General features: G+C 46.7%; 1 protein-coding gene across 7 annotated transcripts in view; it reads left to right on the top strand.

Annotated features, from left to right (window-relative positions):
• The first annotated feature begins 3785 nt into the window (after positions 1-3785).
• MSH1 (MUTL protein homolog 1) overlaps positions 3786-20835 on the top strand; it is an 85833-nt gene continuing 68783 nt past the window's right edge. For 5 of the 7 annotated variants that reach the window (XR_015263319.1, XR_015263320.1, XR_015263321.1 and 2 more), the window contains exons 1-2: positions 3788-3943; positions 4035-4308. Coding sequence is in view for 4 of the 7 variants with exons in the window: in XM_086782168.1 (XP_086638294.1) it covers positions 4046-4308 (263 nt within the window). In the remaining 3 variants the exon portion in view is untranslated. Of the gene's footprint in view, positions 3944-4034; positions 4309-20835 lie in introns of all 7 variants that reach the window. The other 2 variants (XM_086782170.1, XM_086782169.1) reach the window with 1 other exon arrangement.

Here is a 20835-nt window from a genome sequence, read left to right as displayed (position 1 = left end):
AGAACTTGATGAGATAGTTGGTGCATACGAACGATGACTTATCCAATCTGATCCCATTACATGTGCATGTTACTATATGTCCATCGCTTCGAAGCAATGAAAAAACATTTGGCATCTGAAGAAACCATTATAGGTAGACTCCAAGATTACTTCTTTGTCAAAGAATTCCAAAGCAAGGGAAGCCAACATGATCATGGCCTGCTATGGATTGAAAATGCTCCAATTTTGGATAAAGACACAGACCAAACAATTGCACTTTTTGTTGACAAATACATAAGCACAAACTTTGATGAGCTTCCATAGAACCTTCGTGAGGCACAAACTCATCGTCGCCATACAAAAACATGCACGAAAATCGGAAAGACATGCAGATTTGGCTTCCCTACGATTTCTATGGGATCAACAATCTTGCTCCGAGTGCTCCTAGCAACTTTAAACAATTCACAACTGCCAAAAACAACAATACAAAGGCTTAAAATAGCCTTGAATAATGCAACACCCTGCCTGCCAAGATTGATTCACAAATTGGTTGCAATGCTTGCAAATAACTGTACTAGAATACCTTTTCTACATTTGTAGCACAATAAGCATGTCGACAATTTTTCTTACAGGCGAAGGCCACAAGACATAAACACAAATAATTTCAACAAGAATCTATTTGAACTATGGTTTGCCAACATAGACATTCAATTTGTTCTCAATGCGCATGGTGCAACAAGCTATTGCACTTCATATATGACAAAAGTAGACACCACATTGACTAGAACCATCAAGTAAGAATTCCAACGTGTGTGTTGAGAACAATGCTAGCACTGTTGAGCGACTTCGCAAAATTGACATTGCGATCTTAAACACACAACAAGTGAACTCGCAATACAAATTGTATACGTGGCCTTGTCACTACCTCTCAGCACTTCTTCTAGGCAATGTATCTTTGTTAACACGTGTGTTAATCCCATTTTGGATTAACAAATATGCTTCCCATTTGAGGACATTAATAAGTGTCACGCAAAGGCACTATAAAAGTTGTACATTATGAGATATTGGCCACCCAAGGCCTTAGTTAAGTAAGTTTTGGCCACCCAAGGCCTTAGTTAAGTAAGTTTTGGGCACCCAAGTGTGAATAAGGACCAATCGTATATAAGGCATTTTCTCATAATGAATGGACACAATCCCCCTTTGTGCTATTGAGAGCTCTTGTTTGTGTCGAGAGAGAGAGAGAGAGAGAGAGAGAGAGAGAGAGAGAGAGAGAGAGAGAGCATTCTAGCACTTTTGCCTCTTTTATACTTGTATGTTGCTTGCATGCTTGTGTTGAGGAGTGATTGCCTTATGTGGTGGTGCGAGCGACTCTACGGTGATAGTGTGGAGGTGGAGCTTGGAGGATTGCAGCTTCTCAAGCGAGCTTGGAGGCCTCAAGGGCCACAAGCTCAAAGCATTGGTAAGTGTCCTATGACAGTTGTGTTCTATTGCTCTTCCCTAAGGTGAATGCATTGAGTTCCCTCTCGGAGGTATGGTAGCCCATAACATTTTTGGCACCACTGCCGGGGAAACACCTTTGTTGCTTCCATCCTCTTTGAGTTTCAGCTCCCATTACATAAGATTCACCATTGCCTTTGCATATTCTGGTAGTGCGTTGTTGTGTAGGAAATGAATGGATAAGATTTGAGTGGAAGTAAAGAATCATGAGAAATTGGTTGTGTTTATTGTGTGTTTGTGTGGTGGAGTGGTCTTGGAAGAGGGCTCCATTGTTTTTCTAGTCAATTTTGATGTTGGCATCACCAGAATCATCAACGTGAAGAACGAGCAGGGTGGTGTTCTGTTTTTCTTTCTTTTTAAAAATTTACAAAAATTATAAAAATAAGGAGCCATTGATTTTGCCTTGAGCTGTATTATATTCCTTAGGCGTGGCACAATCATCTTGGAAGCATTTGGATAAGGATTTTGTACCCAAAATTGCCTCAGTCAATGCGGGAAGTTCCCATGTAAAACTGCAGGAAAATAGTTTAGACAAGAAAATAGTTCACGATGTTGATTCACTTTTTGCAACTTCATGCCATGAAATGCTCCCGGCATTAACGCCGTGATTAGCGCCTCAATTCACGGGATTACCTTACCAAAAATAGGTAGCCTTATCCTGACACCTCTGATACCACAGGGTATGACAAAATTAAAAATCATGATTTACCAAAAACTCGTTCTTCACAACGTGAACTATTTAAGAGCAGTTCACAACGTGAATTGATTGCATTTCACGGCATGAACCATTTTCAGTTCATGACGTGAACCATTTTAGAACCTTTCACGGCGTGAACCATTTGCTTTTTACGACGTGAAACCTTTTCCCTTCACGATGTGAACTGTTTTTACAATTTCATGCCTTAATTAAATGCGACTCATGAACCTGGTATTGTCAGATTTAAGGCTAAGGAAGTTTTTGAGACCATTGACAATCATAACAAGGTAACGTGGAATTCTGAGTCCAAAGCAAAAAAATTTAACACGTGAAAGTGTAAAAAATCGTTCACGACATGAACAGTAGATGGGCCCTAGAGCTAGTACATATGCCAATGCCTCAGGCTCTAAATGTAACATTCTAAAATCTAGAATCATAAGCCTGACTGAAGACAATGACTTTGATCTTCAAAGGTGGGGTTGTGAGGCGGTACAAAAGGACTATATTGTCAGATTGCTTGGTGTTCCTTTTGGGGTTGGACTTACTAATAAACAGCTGGCAATGTGGGCCATTAATATATTTGTGGATAAATTGAAGAAGTGGGAAGGTTTGAAAGTCCCCTTCCATAATAGGATTGATATTTGCAACTCAGTTCTGAATGCTTATATCATGTTTCTAGATTTTGTGTTAAAGTTTGGGAAGTGTCATTGGAAGAAAATCATTGGCCCTATTAAGGACTTTCAATGGGGAAATGGTAATGGTAAGAAAAGAGTCCTTGCTTGGCTAGCTTGGGATAAAGTAAAAAGGAAGGGAGCATTGGTGTTATTCATTTGCCCACTCATTGTGTTGCCAGAAGGACTTTGATGCTCCCTAGGGTTTTATCTCAAAATGTTACTTGGGATTTGTCTGCCAAAACGGATGCATCAGAATTGTTATGCTCATCATGTTTCATCATCCTCTCTCACGGATTAGAAGAGGGGCTGGCCGCCGTGAACTGATTCATCAGGACTTTCTGTTGTAGGGTCTCTGTTATTCCTCTTACCTTTAACTGGTGCTGGCTGGCCGAACAATTCATGATTTGATTTAGTTCAGTTTCTGATTTTGTTTCAGGGTGTGTACCCTCTTTTGCTGAAGGTTTCATCAGGTCTTAGTGTCTCCCCATGGACCTTCCACATGGGACCTTGTAACTACATTTTTTTCTAATATATTCCACCGTTTTAACTAAAAAAATGTTACTTGGGCTTTAATGATAAGGGAATTGGTCTTGATTGAGGTGAAAAAAGAGTAGATAGTAGGTTTTCTAGATTTGGTGTGTCAGATTTGGAACGGTTAATATCAATAAATATTATTGGTCCCCAAAAAAAAGCATGATGAACTGAAACGGCCCACCTACTTCTTATGACTTTTTTTCCTTAGCCAAAAAAAAGGAACCATAGGGGATTTTTGTCATAGCATTGAAACTAATTCAAAACCATAGGGGATTTTTTTCTTCCCATTGAGGCGTTCTTTTAGGAGCCAGGAATTTAGGTATTAGGCTGTTAATGCTAAAAGGAGGCGGGAAATGTTGAAGAGGAATAAGGAGTTTAATGGGGACGATTTAAAAAATAATAATATACTGTTAGTTGATGACGGGCAGCGCCGCCTTGTCTGGAGAGTCTGTGCGAGACAACGATTTGACAAGCTTCGGGCGGAGGGTGTTCTTGCAGAGACACGAGCTCTCCAGTCTCGCCTAGACCTTTTACTGGCTTAGGGCGCTCTATGCAGCAGCAGGCAAGGGCACTTGCAGTCTTTTCTTGGTTTGGCCATGTCTGTTATCCGGTTACGGGAGTTCTTGATGTTGCCTCCGTGGTGGTTGTTACAGGGTCTCCTGTTATGCAGTGTCGTTGCGGCCAAGTGCTTCCTGCTCCCATGGAGTCCCGGACGGTGGTGGCGGTTACCCGCAGCGCCTCCCGCGCGTGCGCTCTCTATTCTTCTTCGTTTTCCTCTCCTTCGCTTGTTCGTGTGCTGGCGCTGCGGCAAGAGCTGCCAGTTCTCCAGGCTTACTCCATCGCCCCGTCTCCAACGTGCTTCTGGGCCTCCCGCATCCATGAAAAGCCCCGGAGATACGTCTTCCCCAGCCTCCACCCTGCCTCTCAGTAAGCATTCTCACAACCGCTTTTCTGCAGCATTAAACTATCAAGAACCCTACTTGACCACTTGATGAAATGCATTTTCATAAAAATAAAAGAATCAGGCACAACCACATTGTAGCATCCTGGAGTTGGCCTTAAGACTGTGCCCAATTATTTTACATTTTTAAAGATGCCATCATGAAGGAGACTCACGTGGCAAGGTTTGCCATTTGTCAAAAGGCCACATGATGTTTCTATAAAATGTCACCTTGACATTGGTTAAAAATCTGCACCTTCGTTTTGTTCACCCTTGGAGCGTGACGGTAGGTGCTACAGAAGCAACAGAGTCTCAATAGAAGCCAATCTTAAATGGGAATGGGTTTACCTAAAGATAGGTCCTACAGCTGACCGTGTCTCAATGGCTCATGCAATGGCCCCTTAGGTGATGAAGGTGGTAGCTTGGTGTCTGTGAGAAACCACTTGGGCCATCCTGCACCAAACCTAGTGATAAATCCCTAGTGTAGGATGCTGAATCTTGATCAATGTGCCATCGATGGTCGTGGGAGCCCACTATGTGCACCCTCTATTTGGGGGCAAGCTAATCCTACTTGAAGGGGTCCTAGTAAACTGTAGCTGGCCATGACTACCCACAACAAAATCAAGAGGGGGGTGGCCTTTCGATACGGAAGATCGCCAAATGGATGTAAAGCCAGGAGAAGATGTCCGCGCCACGGGTTTGAGGGGGAGGGAAGGGGTGCTGTGTGCACCCCTGGTGAACTGACACCTTAAATGGGAACTTGGCTATGTGCAAAGGAGCAGAGCACAGATATCCCCCGAACCCAAGGAGCTGAAAAGCCCATCAGGAGTAGGGTGTCCTCAAGAAAAGAAGCCCAATCCACATTGTTGTAGGCGTTCTTGAAGTTGAGGAGGAGGACCACCAAGTCCTTCCAGTGAATTTGGGCCCTTGCAGTCACCTCTCAAAATGCAAAAAAATGTTAATCTAGGATACTCCCATCTCGGATCAAACCTATCTGCATCCCATGGATAAGGCTTATGAGATGTAACTGCAAGTGGCGGCTAATAGGTTTGGCGAGGATTTTGTAAGTGGTGCTGAGAAGGGTGATGTGACACTAGTGTCGCACCTCAAGGTGGTCGCCCCCCCCTCTTTGGGTGGGGATCAAGTGGATCAGACCCTTAACAAGGTGCTTGCGGAGGGAATCTATGACCATGACTTGGCCTTTATAAGGTCTTTCTATAGCATGCAACTTCTATGATCGTGTATGATCTTGTAATGCACAGCAAGACCTTCTATATACCTTTATGTTAGTGAGCATGAAGCAATTCACTTTTATCTTTATTCACAGGAGAGCGAGCTGAAGAGAGAGAATGTAGAGAACATTGGATTGGGTCCCAATCTGAAAGAGTGTACACAGCGGAAGCATACAAGCACTAGAGTGTGCTAAGAGAGAGTGCAAGAGAGAGAGTGCAAGAGAGAGAGAGATATGAAGCAATTATGCTGAATATACTGCAGTGAAACAGTCCCAAGCAAGAGACATAAAAGGTCTTATAAGTGAGGGATACAAAATGAAGACTAGACAATGAATAAAGAGAGAGGCAAGCCCACCTATATATAGGTAAAGAGGGCTGGCCGACTGGGCACCATGTAGTTGGTCGATTGGACATGAAGTACCTGACCTAGGAAAAATGCCAGAAAAATATGGAAAAAATAGAGTGGTCAGCCCACAACCAAGGGCCATGACAAGGGACCAAAAGGAATCCAAATATGAGCAGAAACTGGGGATGAATGTGGTAACACCCCCTCTCAGCACTAGGTGTTGAACAAACTCCGAGAAGCCGAAGATGAGGAGCCAAGGAAGCTTGAGAAACCGGCTTGGTGAATAAATCTACTGCACTCTCTGCCAAAGGACAATACTACAAACACAAATCTCCAACAAGAACCCGTTCACGAACATAGTGATATTGAGTCTCGATGTGTTTCGTACGAGCATGAAACACAAGGTTCTTGGCGATGGCAATGCAACTTTGGTTGTCACACCAAAGAAGAGTAGATCCGGTATGAGGAAAGCCAAGTTCTCCCAATAATCTCCGCAACCAAATCGCCTCACATGCAGCATAACAAACTGCTCGATACTTTGCTTTTGTAGAGGAAAGTGCCACAGTAGGTTGCTTTTTATTGCTCCATGAAATGGCTCGAGACCCAAGTGAAAAAACACAACCAGTGGTCAAACGCCGAGTATCTGGATGTCGAGCCCAATCTAAATTAGACCATCCAAGAAGAGTGCACCCTTGGCCATAGAAGATGCCAAAGTCAAAAGTACCACGCAAGTATAGAAGAACTCCAAGAGCACACCGCCAATGCTGCTGATGGGATTTGGAGATGAAAGAACTCAATAAACTGACTGCAAGGAGGGTGATCTGGGGGTGTACGCAAGGAGTCGATGGGCATCAAGGGTGGCCGGGGATGGTGTGTGCAGAAGCCGACAGACAGTCGATGGGAATATGTATTTTGAATGTTGGGGGTGCGCGAGTTTGAATTGGGCGAAAGAAGCGGCAACAGTGGGGGTGGTGTGCAAGGTGAAATTGTGGGATGCACACAATTATGATTATTTGTGAATGTTGGGGGTGCACAAGTTTGAATTGGGTGAAGGAAGCGGCAGCAGTGGGGATGGTGCGCAAGGTGAAATTGTGGGGTTGTGCACAATTATGAAAAAAAAATAAAATATTGGGGGTGCGCGAGTTGGGGGTTCATAAGTGAAACAGTTCGGGTGCGGAAGTTGGGGGTGCGCAAGGGGAGAGGTGGCAAAGTTTGGGTCCCCAAATTGGAATGGGTGAAAGTGTGGGGTCCCCAAGGTAGATGGCCCAAGGGGGGTAGGGTGCTCGTTTTTTGGTTTATTTTTATATATTTTTTTTGAGAGTGCGCAAGGTGGGTATTGGGGTGCACGAGGGGGATACGGGGCGAAGGGGGTATGCCCAAGGGGAATATGTGGCGAACGGGGGTAGCCAGGTAGTGTGGGGGTGTGCAGAGGGAATAAGGGAAGGAAGGAGGATGCGGATGCACGAAAAAGAGGCATGGAGTGCGCAAGTGTGTAGGGTTTGCACTGGATGGGATGCGCAAAAGGGGTGCGGGGATGAATGGGATGGGGATGCACGGGATGTGCAAGGGGGTCCATGTGGGGATGCACGAGGGGGTCCACGGTGAGGAGATGGGGATGCACAGAAGTGTGGGGATGCATGGAAGTGCGGGGATGCATGGGGCATTGGGGTGGGGATGCACGAGATGCACGGATGGGGATGCATGGGGCATTGGGGTGGGGATGCATGAGGGGGTCCGTGGTGAGAAGATGGGGATGCACAAAAGTGCGGGGATGCATGAGATGGGGATGCACGAGATGGGGATGCACGGAAGTGCGGGGATGCATGAGATGGGGATGCACGAGATGGGGATGCACAAGGGGGATGCACGGAAGTGGGGGGATGCATGAGATGCACGGATGGGGATGTACGTGGTGTGCAAGGGGGATGCATGAGATGCACGAATGGGGATGCACGAGGGGGTCCACACGGGGATGCATGAGATGCACGGATGGGGACGCACGAGGGGGTCCACGGTGAGAAGATGGGCATGCACGGGATGGGGATGCACAAGGGGGATGCATGGAAATGTGGGGATGCACGAGGTGCGGATGCACGAGGTGTGGGGATGCATGAAGTGTGGGGATGCACAAGTGGGATCCACGGTGCATAAAGTGGTATACACCCAAAGTAGTGGTTGTATTCCCAAAAAATAAAAAGCTGCACACCCAAGAGGTAAGGCGAGGATGGGAACAATGATGGGGCTGTCGAAATGTGGGCACGAGACCCCAAAGTGATGCACTTGGTTTTTTATTTTTTATTTATTTTTGGGTGTGCCACCTCATGTAAGGAAGGAAGGCAATGTCAGAATATGCAGCGGAGATGATGACAAAATCTGGGAACACAAGAGCAAAAGCAAAAACGCAGGCAGAAAAACAGCACAAGAGAGAGACAGATGTAGGCGTGTAACTCTGCTCTATATACACAAGAAGATCCCGAGGAATGATACAAATGAGGTATGGGGGCTGAGGACCTATATATACCCCCCTAGAGGGCAGTCGGCCAGCATAAGGAAAAGCCCACGATTGATAAAAAGGTCCACGACTGCATAAATGCAGTCGGCCAGCAATCTGGTGCCCAAAATTGATCAAAACCAGTCGGCCAGCAGCAAGAGTGCCCACGACTGATAAACATCCAGTCGGCCAGCACTGTACTGCTCTTGGCACCCTCTGGCAGCCCTCCCAAGCCTCAGAAAAATGGGAAAAAATAGGGGAAAAATGCGGAGAGTGGGGAAAAATGGGAAAACACCTCATAAGGGCGGGCACACCCACAACAAAGGCCCTCGTGTATAAAACTAGACAGGAGATGACTTCTAACAGGCAAGGGGGGATGGGGGGTTGAGGCGAGGATCCTAGGTGGCCGATACTGTGAGGATTATGTTGTTAATCCCTCATATTGTGTACTAATTACTACTTAAGTACTTAACTTAGAGAACAAGAGACTTCAAGAGAACACTTGAGAGAAGATTGAAATTGAATTGATTAAACTGAGTACAATAGGTCTCTTATATAGGAGATGAAGAGACACATTTGAAGAGGCATGTCCTTCGACGGAAGGACATGACCATAGACGAAAGGATACAACTTTAGGAGGCTAAGAGATGTGTCTATTCGATGTAGAGGCACAACCATTCATCAAGGGATACAACTATTCGTCGAAGGGATGTGGCTATTCGATGAAGAGGTACATCTTTTGGCGAAGAGTTGCAACCAGTCGAGGGTAGGGGTTCCCTTGGTTGGTTACTCTTTGCATCTGCAACAGGAATCAGCAATGAAGAGAGAATTTGATACATACATACGTCACAATCGTGACATTTCCCTCCCATTTAAAATAAAACCCATGTGTCAAATGATTGACATCCGTTTGTCAAAGAATTCCTAAAGAAGATTAGGGTACTGTTGCATGTCTTCATCTGTTTGCCAAGTGGAATCAGACTCATCCAAATTCATCCACTTCACAAGAAATTTTGTAGTCAACTTTCTTCTTGTTTCCTTCTGTCGCACGTCAAGAATCACTTCTGGAACAAGGATAATATGGTCATCTTCAATTTCTGGTACATATGAAGATAAGTCTGGAATAGGCGAATCTCCTTGAACATACTGTTTGAGCCAAGAAATGTGAAAAGTCGGATGAACCTTCCCCCATGAAGGTGGAAGTTCCAACTTGTAACTGACAACTGAATTTTTCTTAAGAATCTTGAAAGGCCCATAGAAGCGAGGTCGCAACTTTGGAAAAACCGACATCACTGTTTTGTATCGGTGAGGTGCACATACAACAAGACCAAATCTCCTTCTTGAAAATCTGCACGTTGACGATGCTTGTTGGCTTGTTTTTGATATTTTTGTTGCACATGGATCAATTTATCTCGAACTTGCACAAGCACATCTTGCATCTCCTGAACCAATTGATCTGCCAACGCCACTTTGTGTTGTAAAACAAAGTTTGTAGGCACAAGAGGAGTATGACCATATGCTGCTTGAAATGGAGTTAATCCAATTGCTGAATGATGGGAATTATTAGAAGCAAATTCCACGAGTGGCAAATAATCTTCCCATGATTTCAAACGGGATTGAATGTAATGTTGAATCATTTCTTCCAAAATCTGATTGGCTCTTTCAGTCTGTCCATCCGTTTGAGGATGATAGGTTGAACTGAACAACAAATTCGTGCCAAGAGATTTGAACAAAGACGTCCAAAAATGTCCAGTGAACTTTGGATCTCTGTCAGAGATGATGGTCTTCGGCAAACCATGCAATTTGAAGACATGTTGCACGAACAATGACGCCACATCTGAGGTTGAAGCAGCATTCTTGCAAGGAATGAAATGTGCCATTTTGGAAAATCGATCATCCACCACAAGAATCTGAGCATTGAGGCAAAGTGGTGATAAAATCCATACTGATACTGATACTTTCCCATCTCTCATTGGGAACTGGCAACGGTTGAAGTAACCCTTGAGGAAGTTGTCGAGAGGCTTTCATTATCTGACACGAATGACAAGCTTTGACAAATTTGATAACATCTTGCTGCATCTGAAGCCAGAAGTATGTAGCAGACAAAAGCCGATATGTTTTGTTGATACTAGGATGAGCAGCATAAGGAACTTCATGATGCTCTTGAATGAGAATCTTTCGCAATGAAGTATTGTGAGGCACATAAATGCGATCAGAAAAGAATAGCAATTCATCTATGATGGTGTAGGTTGTAAACATGTTCATTTTTGCAGGACTGGGATTAGAAGATTTGAGAGCACGGAACGCATCTCCAAAATCTCTATCAGTCAAATACTCATTTTTGAAACAAGCAGGGATTTCCATTTGCACATCTGTGATGGCAAAATTAGTGGCTCGAGGCATGCGGTCCAAAGCATTTGCAACCACATTCTGAAGACCAGGAACATACGGGATAGTCATGTGGAAATTAGCCAAGAATTCAACTCATCGGCCTTGTCGAGAGTTCATTAGGCTGAGTGAAAATGTACGTCAGAGATTGATGATCTGTATGTACAACTGAATCTGCTCCAAGAAGATAATGTCTCCAAGTCTGATAAGCATGCAAGATTGCGAAAAACTCCTTATCATACACAAGATACCTGCTTTGAATGGCTGAAAACTTCGTGCTGTCAAAAGCAATGACACGATCATTCTCCATTAAAACTCCACCAGAAGCACGATCTAAGGCATCTGTCATTACATCAAAGGGCTGGGTGGGATCTGCAATGGCCAAGACCGGGTTGTCGTCAAGGCATGCGTGAGATCATTGAAGGATTGCTCAGCTTCAAAAGACCACTGAAGTTTGTCCAGCTTTGTCAATTCTGTCAAAGGGCATCAATCTCTGAAAACCTATGCACCTTGTTGTGATAAAAAGTTAGCAAGTCCCAAGAAAGATTGAACATCTGAAATGGTGAGAGGCAAAGGCCAATCCACAATCGCCTGAATCTTTTAGGATCTATTGCAATCCCATTAGCAGAAACGATGTGACCAAGATATTCCACATGGTTCTTGAAAAATTCGCTCTTCTTCTTGTTGATGTACAGCACATTGGTGTGTAGTACTTCAAAGACAATCTGTAAATGCTCTTTGTGATTGACCATAGATCGGCTAAAAACCAGAATATCATCGAGATAAACGATCACAAACTTGTCCAAGTACGGTCCAAAAATTTCATTCATCAGGGTCATGAAAGTGGCCGGGGCATTGGTTAACCCAAAAGGTATGACCAAGATTTCATAATGGCCATATTTTGTCCGAAAGGCTGTCTTGTACTCATCACCATTACGGATACGAATTTGATGATAGCCGGACTTCAAATCAATCTTGGAAAACACCTTTGCACCAAGCAGCTGGTTGAACAACTCATCGATGCGAGACAAAGGGAATTTGTTCTTGATTGTCAGCTTGTTGAGAGCACGGTAATCAATGCAGAGCCGCATTGATCCATCCTTCTTTTTGACAAGCAAAACCGAGGTTTCGAAGGGACTTTTGCTGGGACAAATGTGACCTTTGTCTAGCAACTCCTGTAATTGCCTTTGTATCTCTTGAGATTCAGAGTAAGAAACACAGTATGGAGCTCGGGTTGGAGGAGGTTGACCTGGGATAAGATCAATCGGGTGATCCACAGGACGACGAGGAGGCAATGTCGTCAAAAGATCATTCGGAAACAGATCCTGAAAAGGCCTGAAGAAGGGTTGCTCCAAGTAAGCAGTTGTTGATGACGAGGCTTGAGATTGCTCACTAGTTTCTGCTTCAATTTCCCGTAACATGACCAAGGATGTTGTACAGTCACGTTTGCGGACGAGGCGTTTGACTTGCAGGGCAAAAACAACAGTGAAGGGTTTGGCACTGAAAAGGCCACGAAGTTCCAGCTCTCGACCATCATGGTATAACTGGATTGAATGAGAACGAAAGCTGATCACTGGATCATATCGATACAGCCAAGATTGTCCTAGTATCATGTCATAATGTGACAACGGCATCACTGAAAAATTAAGGTGATCTTGGTAATCTTGAATCTGGAACTGAAGCTGTTGCACCTTTTACAATTAAGGAAGGAATCATCGGCAAGCTCTACTTGAAAAGCATCCACAAAATGTCGGGTCTGTAGGCAAAGCTTGTGAACCAAAGAAGTGTCCACAAAATTAGTGGAACAACCACTGTCCACCAGCACATTGATGGGATGGTCGCCAATGAAACCCAGAAGACTGAGGACCTGCTTGGAAAGATTCATCGGAACAGGATTGGTACTTTGGCCATTAAGCATCACGGTACTGACAACTTCAGAAACGCGAACAGAGCAAGCTATTTGTTTGTTTTTGTCTTTCACAGGAGGCGGGTCATGATCAACATGGTGGCAACTGTCCACCTGAGAATTGCGCTGAGTGTTGGAGGGTTTAGGGCGCTGAGGACATTCATACCACTGGTGATCGCCAGAACAAATTGTATAGAGGCCTGGACGACTAGGTTGGGATGAAGTGGCAGTCCATGAAGAGTTTTGCTGTCCTGAAGAGGTTTCTCGCTTGAAGTTGCCAGTGGGGCTGTTGAGCTCATTCATGCAGACATCGTTCAAATCTCATTGGGACGTAGGATTGCGGATCTTGCGGTATCTGCAGAGTACGAAGGATCTTGGACTCTTCTCTACACAGGAGGGGGATTGATGGATAGAGTCCGACTCCAAGGTTGGAGTGACTCAGATCGGGGAGGAGATCTACTTCAGGTTACAGTTTTACCCTCGTCTCAGGAGCAATTTCTTGGAGTAGTAAGAGGCAGCCAACTATTGCCTTATCATTGACAAAGGCAGAGTATCGGATTGCTTGTGGTGCTGCTTTCGAGGTTGTGTGGTTGTGGAGGTTGCTTGGCGAGATTGGGTTTCCACAGAAGGAGCCCACAGTCATCCAGTGCAATAACCAGAGTTGTATAGCTATTGCTCTGAATCCATGCCCGGACCAAGCACATAGAGATACAATATCACTTTGTACGTGAGAAGATCTTGGCTGGTGACATCTTGCTACTTTATTGTTCGACGGAGGACAATGCGGCGGACCTCTTCACGAAGTCTCTATCTCAGGCTATGTTGTGGCGGCACTCCAGCTCCTTGGGGTTGGTTCCACATCCAAGAGCTGAGAGGGGGTGTTAGAAGTCATCTCCTGTCTATACAGTTACACCAGGGCCTTTGTTGTGGGTGTGCCCACCCAGATTAGGTGTTTTCTCATTTTTCCCCACTCCATATTTTTCCCTATTTTTTCCCTTTTTTTTTTGTTGTGGGAGGTTGTCCTGTGCATGTCGGCATACCTCTGTATGCGGGCCGACTGTAGTATGGTGTGCTCTGACACTGGCCGACTGCTCTTTGTCTTTTTATTGCTGGCCGACTTCACTCATGCTAGCCGACTAGAGATCTTGTAGTCGGGTGTCTACACAGGGTGTCGGTTGTCCCTACTACAGGCCGACTGCACATATGGGGCCATATAAAATGGCCCCATGGCCCCCCACTTGTTGTATCATAGATTCGGGATTTTCTTGTGTATCTAGAGCAGAGTTACACGCCTCTCTCTCTCTCTCCTTCTCCATTGCTGTATTTTTCGTATTTTTCTGTAGTGCACTTGCTCTTGTGTTCTCAGATTTTGTCATCATCTTCGTTGCATATTGTGACAGGTCCCGAGAGCCTTGACCGAGCGACCGGTCTCTTTTTCCACCTCAACTCTCCAATCACGAAAGTGTTGAAAAGCCTCATCCTTGGTCTTCAGAAAGAAAACCCAAGTATATCTAGAAAAGTCATCCACTATCACGAGCATGTACAACGCCTTACTCAAAAGACGCGGTACTCATAGGACCACATAAGTCTACATGAACAAGAGCAAGTGATGTCGAAGATCTGTGTGTCACCTCCTTCGGAAAGGCGGCTTGGTGTTGTTTCCCTTGTAAACAAGAGGAACAAGTAGAAGATGGAGCCTTGATGGTCGGTAAACCCTCAACCAACCCATCCTTTGAAGCTGATAGCTCAAATGGCCAAACCGAGCATGCCAAAGAGCAAAGAAGCACCAGAAGAAAGCAGAGCGGTCAACTTGTACAGACCACTATCTTGGACTCCTTGAGCCAAGATGCTACCAGTCGCCTTATCACGAATGGTAATCTCATAACGAGAGAAGATCACCTCTGCACCCTGAGCTGTAAGAGCACTCACTGACAAAAGGTTAAAAGCCAAATCTAGAATGTACAGAACATCAGAGAAGTACCTCTCGTCCTCGGAAGAGCGGAAGATGGTGGGGATGGTGCCATGTCCATGCATTGGCACGGAAGAAGAATCACCCAAGGTGATCTCGCATGATCTGGCAGTGAAGTCCTCGAACCAATCTCGATGGGGTGTCATGTGAGCAGTAGCACCGCTATCCACAATCCACGATCGTGACTGAGAAGTCACAAGAGCAAGTATACGACGAGTACCTGCTAATAGAAGAATGCCATCATCCTTCTTGGTCTAAGACACCGCTGTAGAGGAAGAGTTCTTTGCTGCTTCATCCCGCTTCTTGTGACATTGGGGCGATTTATGACCCTTCTTGCCACAATAATGACACTCAATGTCTTTGTTTTTAGAAGATGTGCTTTTGTCTTTATCCTTGTCGGTATCCTTGGAGTTCTTGTCAGAACCCCCTTTCCCTTTCTTTTGTTGATTCTTCCCTTTATCTCGCGGGCCATCAGAGGTGCCAGTCTGCTCCTCAAAGCGAGACTCAATCTGCATAATGGAGGGGAGAACTTCCTCCCAAGTAATTGGAACAAGACGAGGAGAAGAAACAAGAGACTGAAAATATGCATCAAACCTCTCTGGAAGCTTGGAGAGAAGCCGAATAGCCATGTCCTCTGCAGAGATGTCCTTGCCACAAACAGCAAGCTCGTCTTGGAGATCTTTCATCTTCGAGATGAAAGCAGATAAAGATGGAAAGGCAGAAACTGATAAGTTCATAAGTTGCTTTTCCAACGCCAAAATCCGACCCGGAGACTTAATCTCGTAGAGATGTGCAAAAGCCTTCCAAACTTCATGTGCAGCATCTGCCGTACGCACATGAGAGAGAACAAAATCTTGACAGTTCAACATCAGAAAGGAGAAAACACGATGATCATTTGCTTGCCAAATATCAATCTGTGCTTGAGTCACACTACCGGAAGGGTGGGAGGAGTGGCATTAGCCGGTGTAACAAGCTAATCCCAAAGATCCACGCCATGCAAGGCCGATTTCACCTTCACCTTCCACAAGGTGTAGTTGGAACCATCCAACTTTGTAGACTCAGAGAACATATGAAGAGTAGTCGGAGCAGCCATCACAAAAGCTTGGGCTCAATCTCAAAAATATGCACAATCTTAGAAGAAGAAGTGTCCTCCACAGGTACCAAGAGTGCCACCAAAGCCCGAACCACCACAATCCCCCTCTGCAAAAGGGAATGTCCACCGGAGAGGAAAACGCAGCCAAAGAGGGGCTGCTGTCCTGAAAAAACAGGCTGCCTAGATCCAAACTCTAAGTAGGATTGAAACGCTGATGAAAAAGTTACCTTCTGGCTGCAAGCGATGAAGCCAAACTGAAGGAGAACCAACCAGCAGAAGCTGTCCAGAAAACGCAGCAAGAAGAAGGCCGCAAATCTGTGAAAAACGCAGAGGATAAGGGGCTGTAAATAGGGCTAAATCTGGGGCAGCAGATGGAATCGCTGAACCGGGAGCAATGATACCATGAAAGAGTGCATAGAGCGGAAGCAATAGAGCACTAGAGTGTGCTGAATAGAGAGTGCAAGAGAGATAGAGATATGGAGCAACTATGCTGAATATACTGAAGCAATACAGTCCCAAGCAAGAGACACAAGCAGTCTCATAAGTGAGGGAGCAAAAGATATACAAGGCAAGATGAAAAAGTGAGAGGCCAGCCAACCTATTTATAGGTGGGAAGAGCTGGCCGACTGGAGTTACATATGCTGGCCGACTTGGAAAAAACCATAGTGGCTCTGTGAAAAATCCCAAAAAAATATGTAAAATAGGGGTGGCCAGCCCACAATCAAGGGCCATGCAAAAGGGACCAAAAGGACACCAGAAATGGGTAGAAACTGGGGATGAATGTGCTAACAGAGAGGTTTGTTGGCTTGTTTACTCGGCTTGTGAGCACGCCTTTGACAAATGTCACAAGATTGGGCATGAACCCAGCAATCCTTGAACATAGAGGGCCACCAGAGTCCTGAGTAAAAAAGCCGTTCAGCAGTGGTGTGACCAGGATATTGACCCCTAGATGGACTGTCATGAGCATCCTCCACAAGCGCGGAGACCTCGTGGGGGTTGACACACCGATGGAGGATACCATCCTGACCAGCTTTGTAGAGTCGGCCAGCCACCAGTTGAAATGGACGGCTTTTCAGCAAGAGGCGATGCTTGTCCTTGGGAGAGAGATTGGTAGGAAATTCGCCTGTGGACAAAAGAGCAACTACATCCCCATACCAAGCTGGCGCAGCATCTACCTTGAAAAGCACACTATTAGGAAGATCATCATGGATACTTGCAGGGGTGGCGGGCTCGCTGGAGTCAATGTGTGAGAGATGATCTGCCATCACATGGGGTTTGCCTGGCCGCAGAAGGATTTCAAAGTCGAACTCTTGGAATAAGAGGAGCCATCTCCACACTCGGCCCACCACTTGGGGTTCGTTGAGGAGGTACTTGAGAGCATGATGATCGGTGATGACTATGAAGTGCACGCCCAGTAAGTAGTGGCGAAACTTTTGACAGGCATACACTATGGCCAAAGCCTCGCTTTTGGTGGTGCTGTAGTTTCTTTCTGTAGTGTTGAGGAGGTGACTAGCATAGTAGATGGGCCGGTCAATCTGGTACTTCTCACCTGGTTGGGCTAGCATTGCACCCACGATAGTGAGGCTGGCATGTGTATGCACGTGAAATATGTTGGACCAATTGGGAGGTATGAGGATGGGTGCTTGTGTGAGACAATGCTTAAGATAGGAGAAAGTGGAGGACTCAGAGGTGGACCAGAGGAATGGGGTGGTGGGACTAACAAGGTGGGTGAGGGGTAGGGCAATGTCGGCATACATGCGGATGAAGCGATGGTGATAACTGGTGTGCCAACACCAAACTTGAGTGCCCTTAGGAGTGATGGGAGGGGGTGATCTCAAGATGGCAACTATCTTGTCGGGATCTGGGGCGAGGCCTTGGGCGGAGACTATGGGGCCGAAAAGTGTACCCTGCACAACTAAGAAGTGACATTTGAAGGGGTTGAGACGGAGATGAGAGGAGCGACACTTACCAAAGACTAAGGCTAATTGGTGGAGATGGTCAGCAAAGGCTTCCAGACACGTTGCAAGATGTGTGCCGGTGAAGTCATCCATGAATGCTCTGAGGAAGCTGGTGAGAAATTCCTAAAAGATGTTGGTGACGATGTGTTGGAAGGTGGCTGGAGCGTTGCACAACCCAAATGGCATTTTGTTGTAGAGGTAGGTGCCCCATTGGGTGACGAAGGCTGTTTTGACCAGTCATCCGGATGGATGGCCACCTGGTTGTAGCCACTGAAACCATCCATGAAACTGTAGAGAGCATGACCAGCTACATCTTCCAGCACCCTATCCATGAAGGGGATGGGGAATCCATCTTTGATTGTGGCCTTGTTGAGAGCACAAAAGTCAACACAGACCCGGATTTTGTTAGTCTTCTTCTTGGGGGTGACCACCATGGGGGAGAGCCACTCCCTGTGTTCCACTAGGGCAATGGTGCGAGCGGCCTCCATTTTCTAGAGTTCCACCTTCACGGCTTCTACATACTTGGGGATGAGTTTGTAGGCGTGGCCCCCGGATGGTCGGGTACCCTCTTGGAGAGGGATGGTGTGCACGCCTATGTCGGTTGGCACGTCGTCCAGATCCTAGTAGGTGCAGGCCTGCCCGAATCCGTGGCTCACTACTTGGAAGCTTTGACTCTTTCTCTAGTTGGTGCAGTAGCAGATCCAATTGCTTTCGGGCAGCTGGGCTAAATTGGAGCAGTTGGTAGAGTGACATCCCCACCTGCTTTCATTGAGGAGGTCAGCCAAGGAAGCTGTTGAAGGGTGTGGGGTGGGGATTCACATCAGCATGCCCAGTAGGGGACATGGGTGGAGCCTCCTGAAGATCTTTGATAGTTTGCAGAAAGGCGTGGTCTACCACATTATGAGAGATGTGTGAGGGGACTTCACCTTGCTCCGTTGATGGTTCTGGTTCTCCAAGGACCCGCGTTTGAGCACGAGTGACCACACTTATGGTGGGGTGCTCCACATGAGATGAGGGTGGTGGGTTGTTTGGGTGAGGGGACACTCCCAAGGTGAAGGATGGGTGAACTGGCACCGAGGAAGGGGTGTCTGCAACACTTCCCACAGAGACTAAGTGAGTGGCAGCTGGCGTTGGGGAAGGAAAGTCAATGGAGGCACCAGCTCGTTGCTTCGGGTAGTCCCGGGTGTAGTGATCCTTGGCCTTAGGGCAGTGATGGCACGGGGGTCTGTCTTCTGGATGAGGACATTGACCTTGGTAGTGACCATATTACCCACAACGGTAGCATAAAATGGGACGGTTACGAGGAGCAAGTGGGCGGGGGGTAGGGGTGACTGCAAGGGTGGTGGGTGTAGGCGGTGGTGGGGTGGGCATGAGGGGTGGAAGGTAAGGGTTAGGGGGTGAGGGTGGGTGTGGGTATGCAGGAATGGCGGGCGGGTAGACAGGTGTGGGTGTGGGGGTGAAGGATCTGGCGGGGGTGGGTGGCGGATGCTGATGCAATTGGCGGAAGCCCTTCAAATAGTAGCAATCCTTGTCCTCATGATCACCTTCCTCATAGAAAGAGCTGTACTTTCTCCGTGGGCATTCTCGGGGGGAGTGCCCGGGGGCTTGGCAAATGGCGCACCACACTGTCTTCTTTGCTTGTTGTAACCCCTTGAGTTCTTCGATCTCCTTCTTTAGCTGGGCTAGGGTGTTGTCTTCACTTTGCACCTTGTGAAGCTTCAGAGCGTCCAGCTCCCTTGTGAGTGTGGCCACAGGGTCAACAGGTGAGGACATGACTCCAGAGGCTGAAGAATTGTTGTCACGTTCAAACATCAAGCGAGCATTCTCTAGTTGAGAGGCCAGCTCTTGGAAGTCCAGTAAGGTGGTAGGTACAGGCCTGCTTTCCTTGATCTTTTGTTGGGTGGACTGGGGCAGGGCTTGCAGCGCCTATTGCTTGACCATAAAGTCACTCGGGTAGGTTGGCAGACGAGATACCAAGACCCTTGTTTGCGTCATCAGCTTAGACACGCTCTCCCCGGGCAAGAGTTGAAGTCTTCCCAAGTCTTGGAGAATGCGGTCTGCATAGTTCCCCGGCTTGAAGGTGCGAAGGAAGGTATCCCTCAAGGTGGGCCAGTCCATGAAATGGTCACTCACAATCTGACTAAACCACTTGTCAGCGGAGCTTTCTAGAGTGGATGGGAATAAAGCCAAGTAGGCATCCTCCCGCTTGAGACCACGGCTTTTGCACATAGAGATGAAGCACCGCACGTGGTCATCCCCATGTTCCGAGGTGGAACCCTTGAACATGGGAAACTTGATGTTAATCCGGCACAACACCATTGACAAGGGTTCTCGAACCGGAGGGTTGTTCTCGAGGTGACCTTGATTCATGGCGGCTATGGGTAGAGGGAGAGGAGCAGGAGCACTTTTTGGAGGCACAAAGTGGATTGGCCGCTTGCGGCGGCTGTAGCACTTGACAGAGAGGGGACTCTTGATGGGATTGATGGAAGGACTCCGTGAACGTGTATTGGGCATGCAGAGATGATGAACTATGACAGACTCAAAATTTTGGGAACTCCTGACTCACATGAGTCCCCGGTAGGATCGCCAAATTTTTAGTGTACTTGTAGCGGACTGGGATGCACGTCGTGTGTAGGCACACTAAATCACTAGGGTCCTCTCTTGGGCAGTATACCCTCAAGAGTTGGCACAAGCTAGGGAGATGGTGATCTCTCTGTCCCACTCCACTACGCACTCACATAGACTCAATAACGGAACACCACACGAGATACCTAAGTGACATACATGCAACACAAGATAGAAGTAGGCAATAGTTGGGACATCACAAGACCATGTATTGCATTGGGGATTCCCCTCGGTACACCACAGTCTCTCTATATACAATGGGCGTGGCCCCTTGGGCTATTATGAGCCAAGTGCTAAAAGTGGTCATTGACAGATGCCGTTGAGTAGGTGAGAGCGCCGAGCACAAGTAGGTGACAGATGCCGTTGGAGTGGGTGAGAGGCGTCGATGAGTAGGTGGGCACCGCTTTGTCGGTCAAGTGGGTAGCCAAACTTGGAAGTGGGGTCGCCGGAGATTCCCACTTTGTGTGGCTGGTGGTTGGTCTTGTGGGCACCCTTGAGGTTCACGA

This window comes from Cibotium barometz, chromosome 44, assembly GCF_041138505.1.
Source record: "Cibotium barometz isolate CiBa-2024 chromosome 44, ASM4113850v1, whole genome shotgun sequence".
Lineage (NCBI taxonomy): Eukaryota > Viridiplantae > Streptophyta > Polypodiopsida > Cyatheales > Cibotiaceae > Cibotium > Cibotium barometz.
This window is presented reverse-complemented; position numbering and strand designations above follow the sequence as displayed.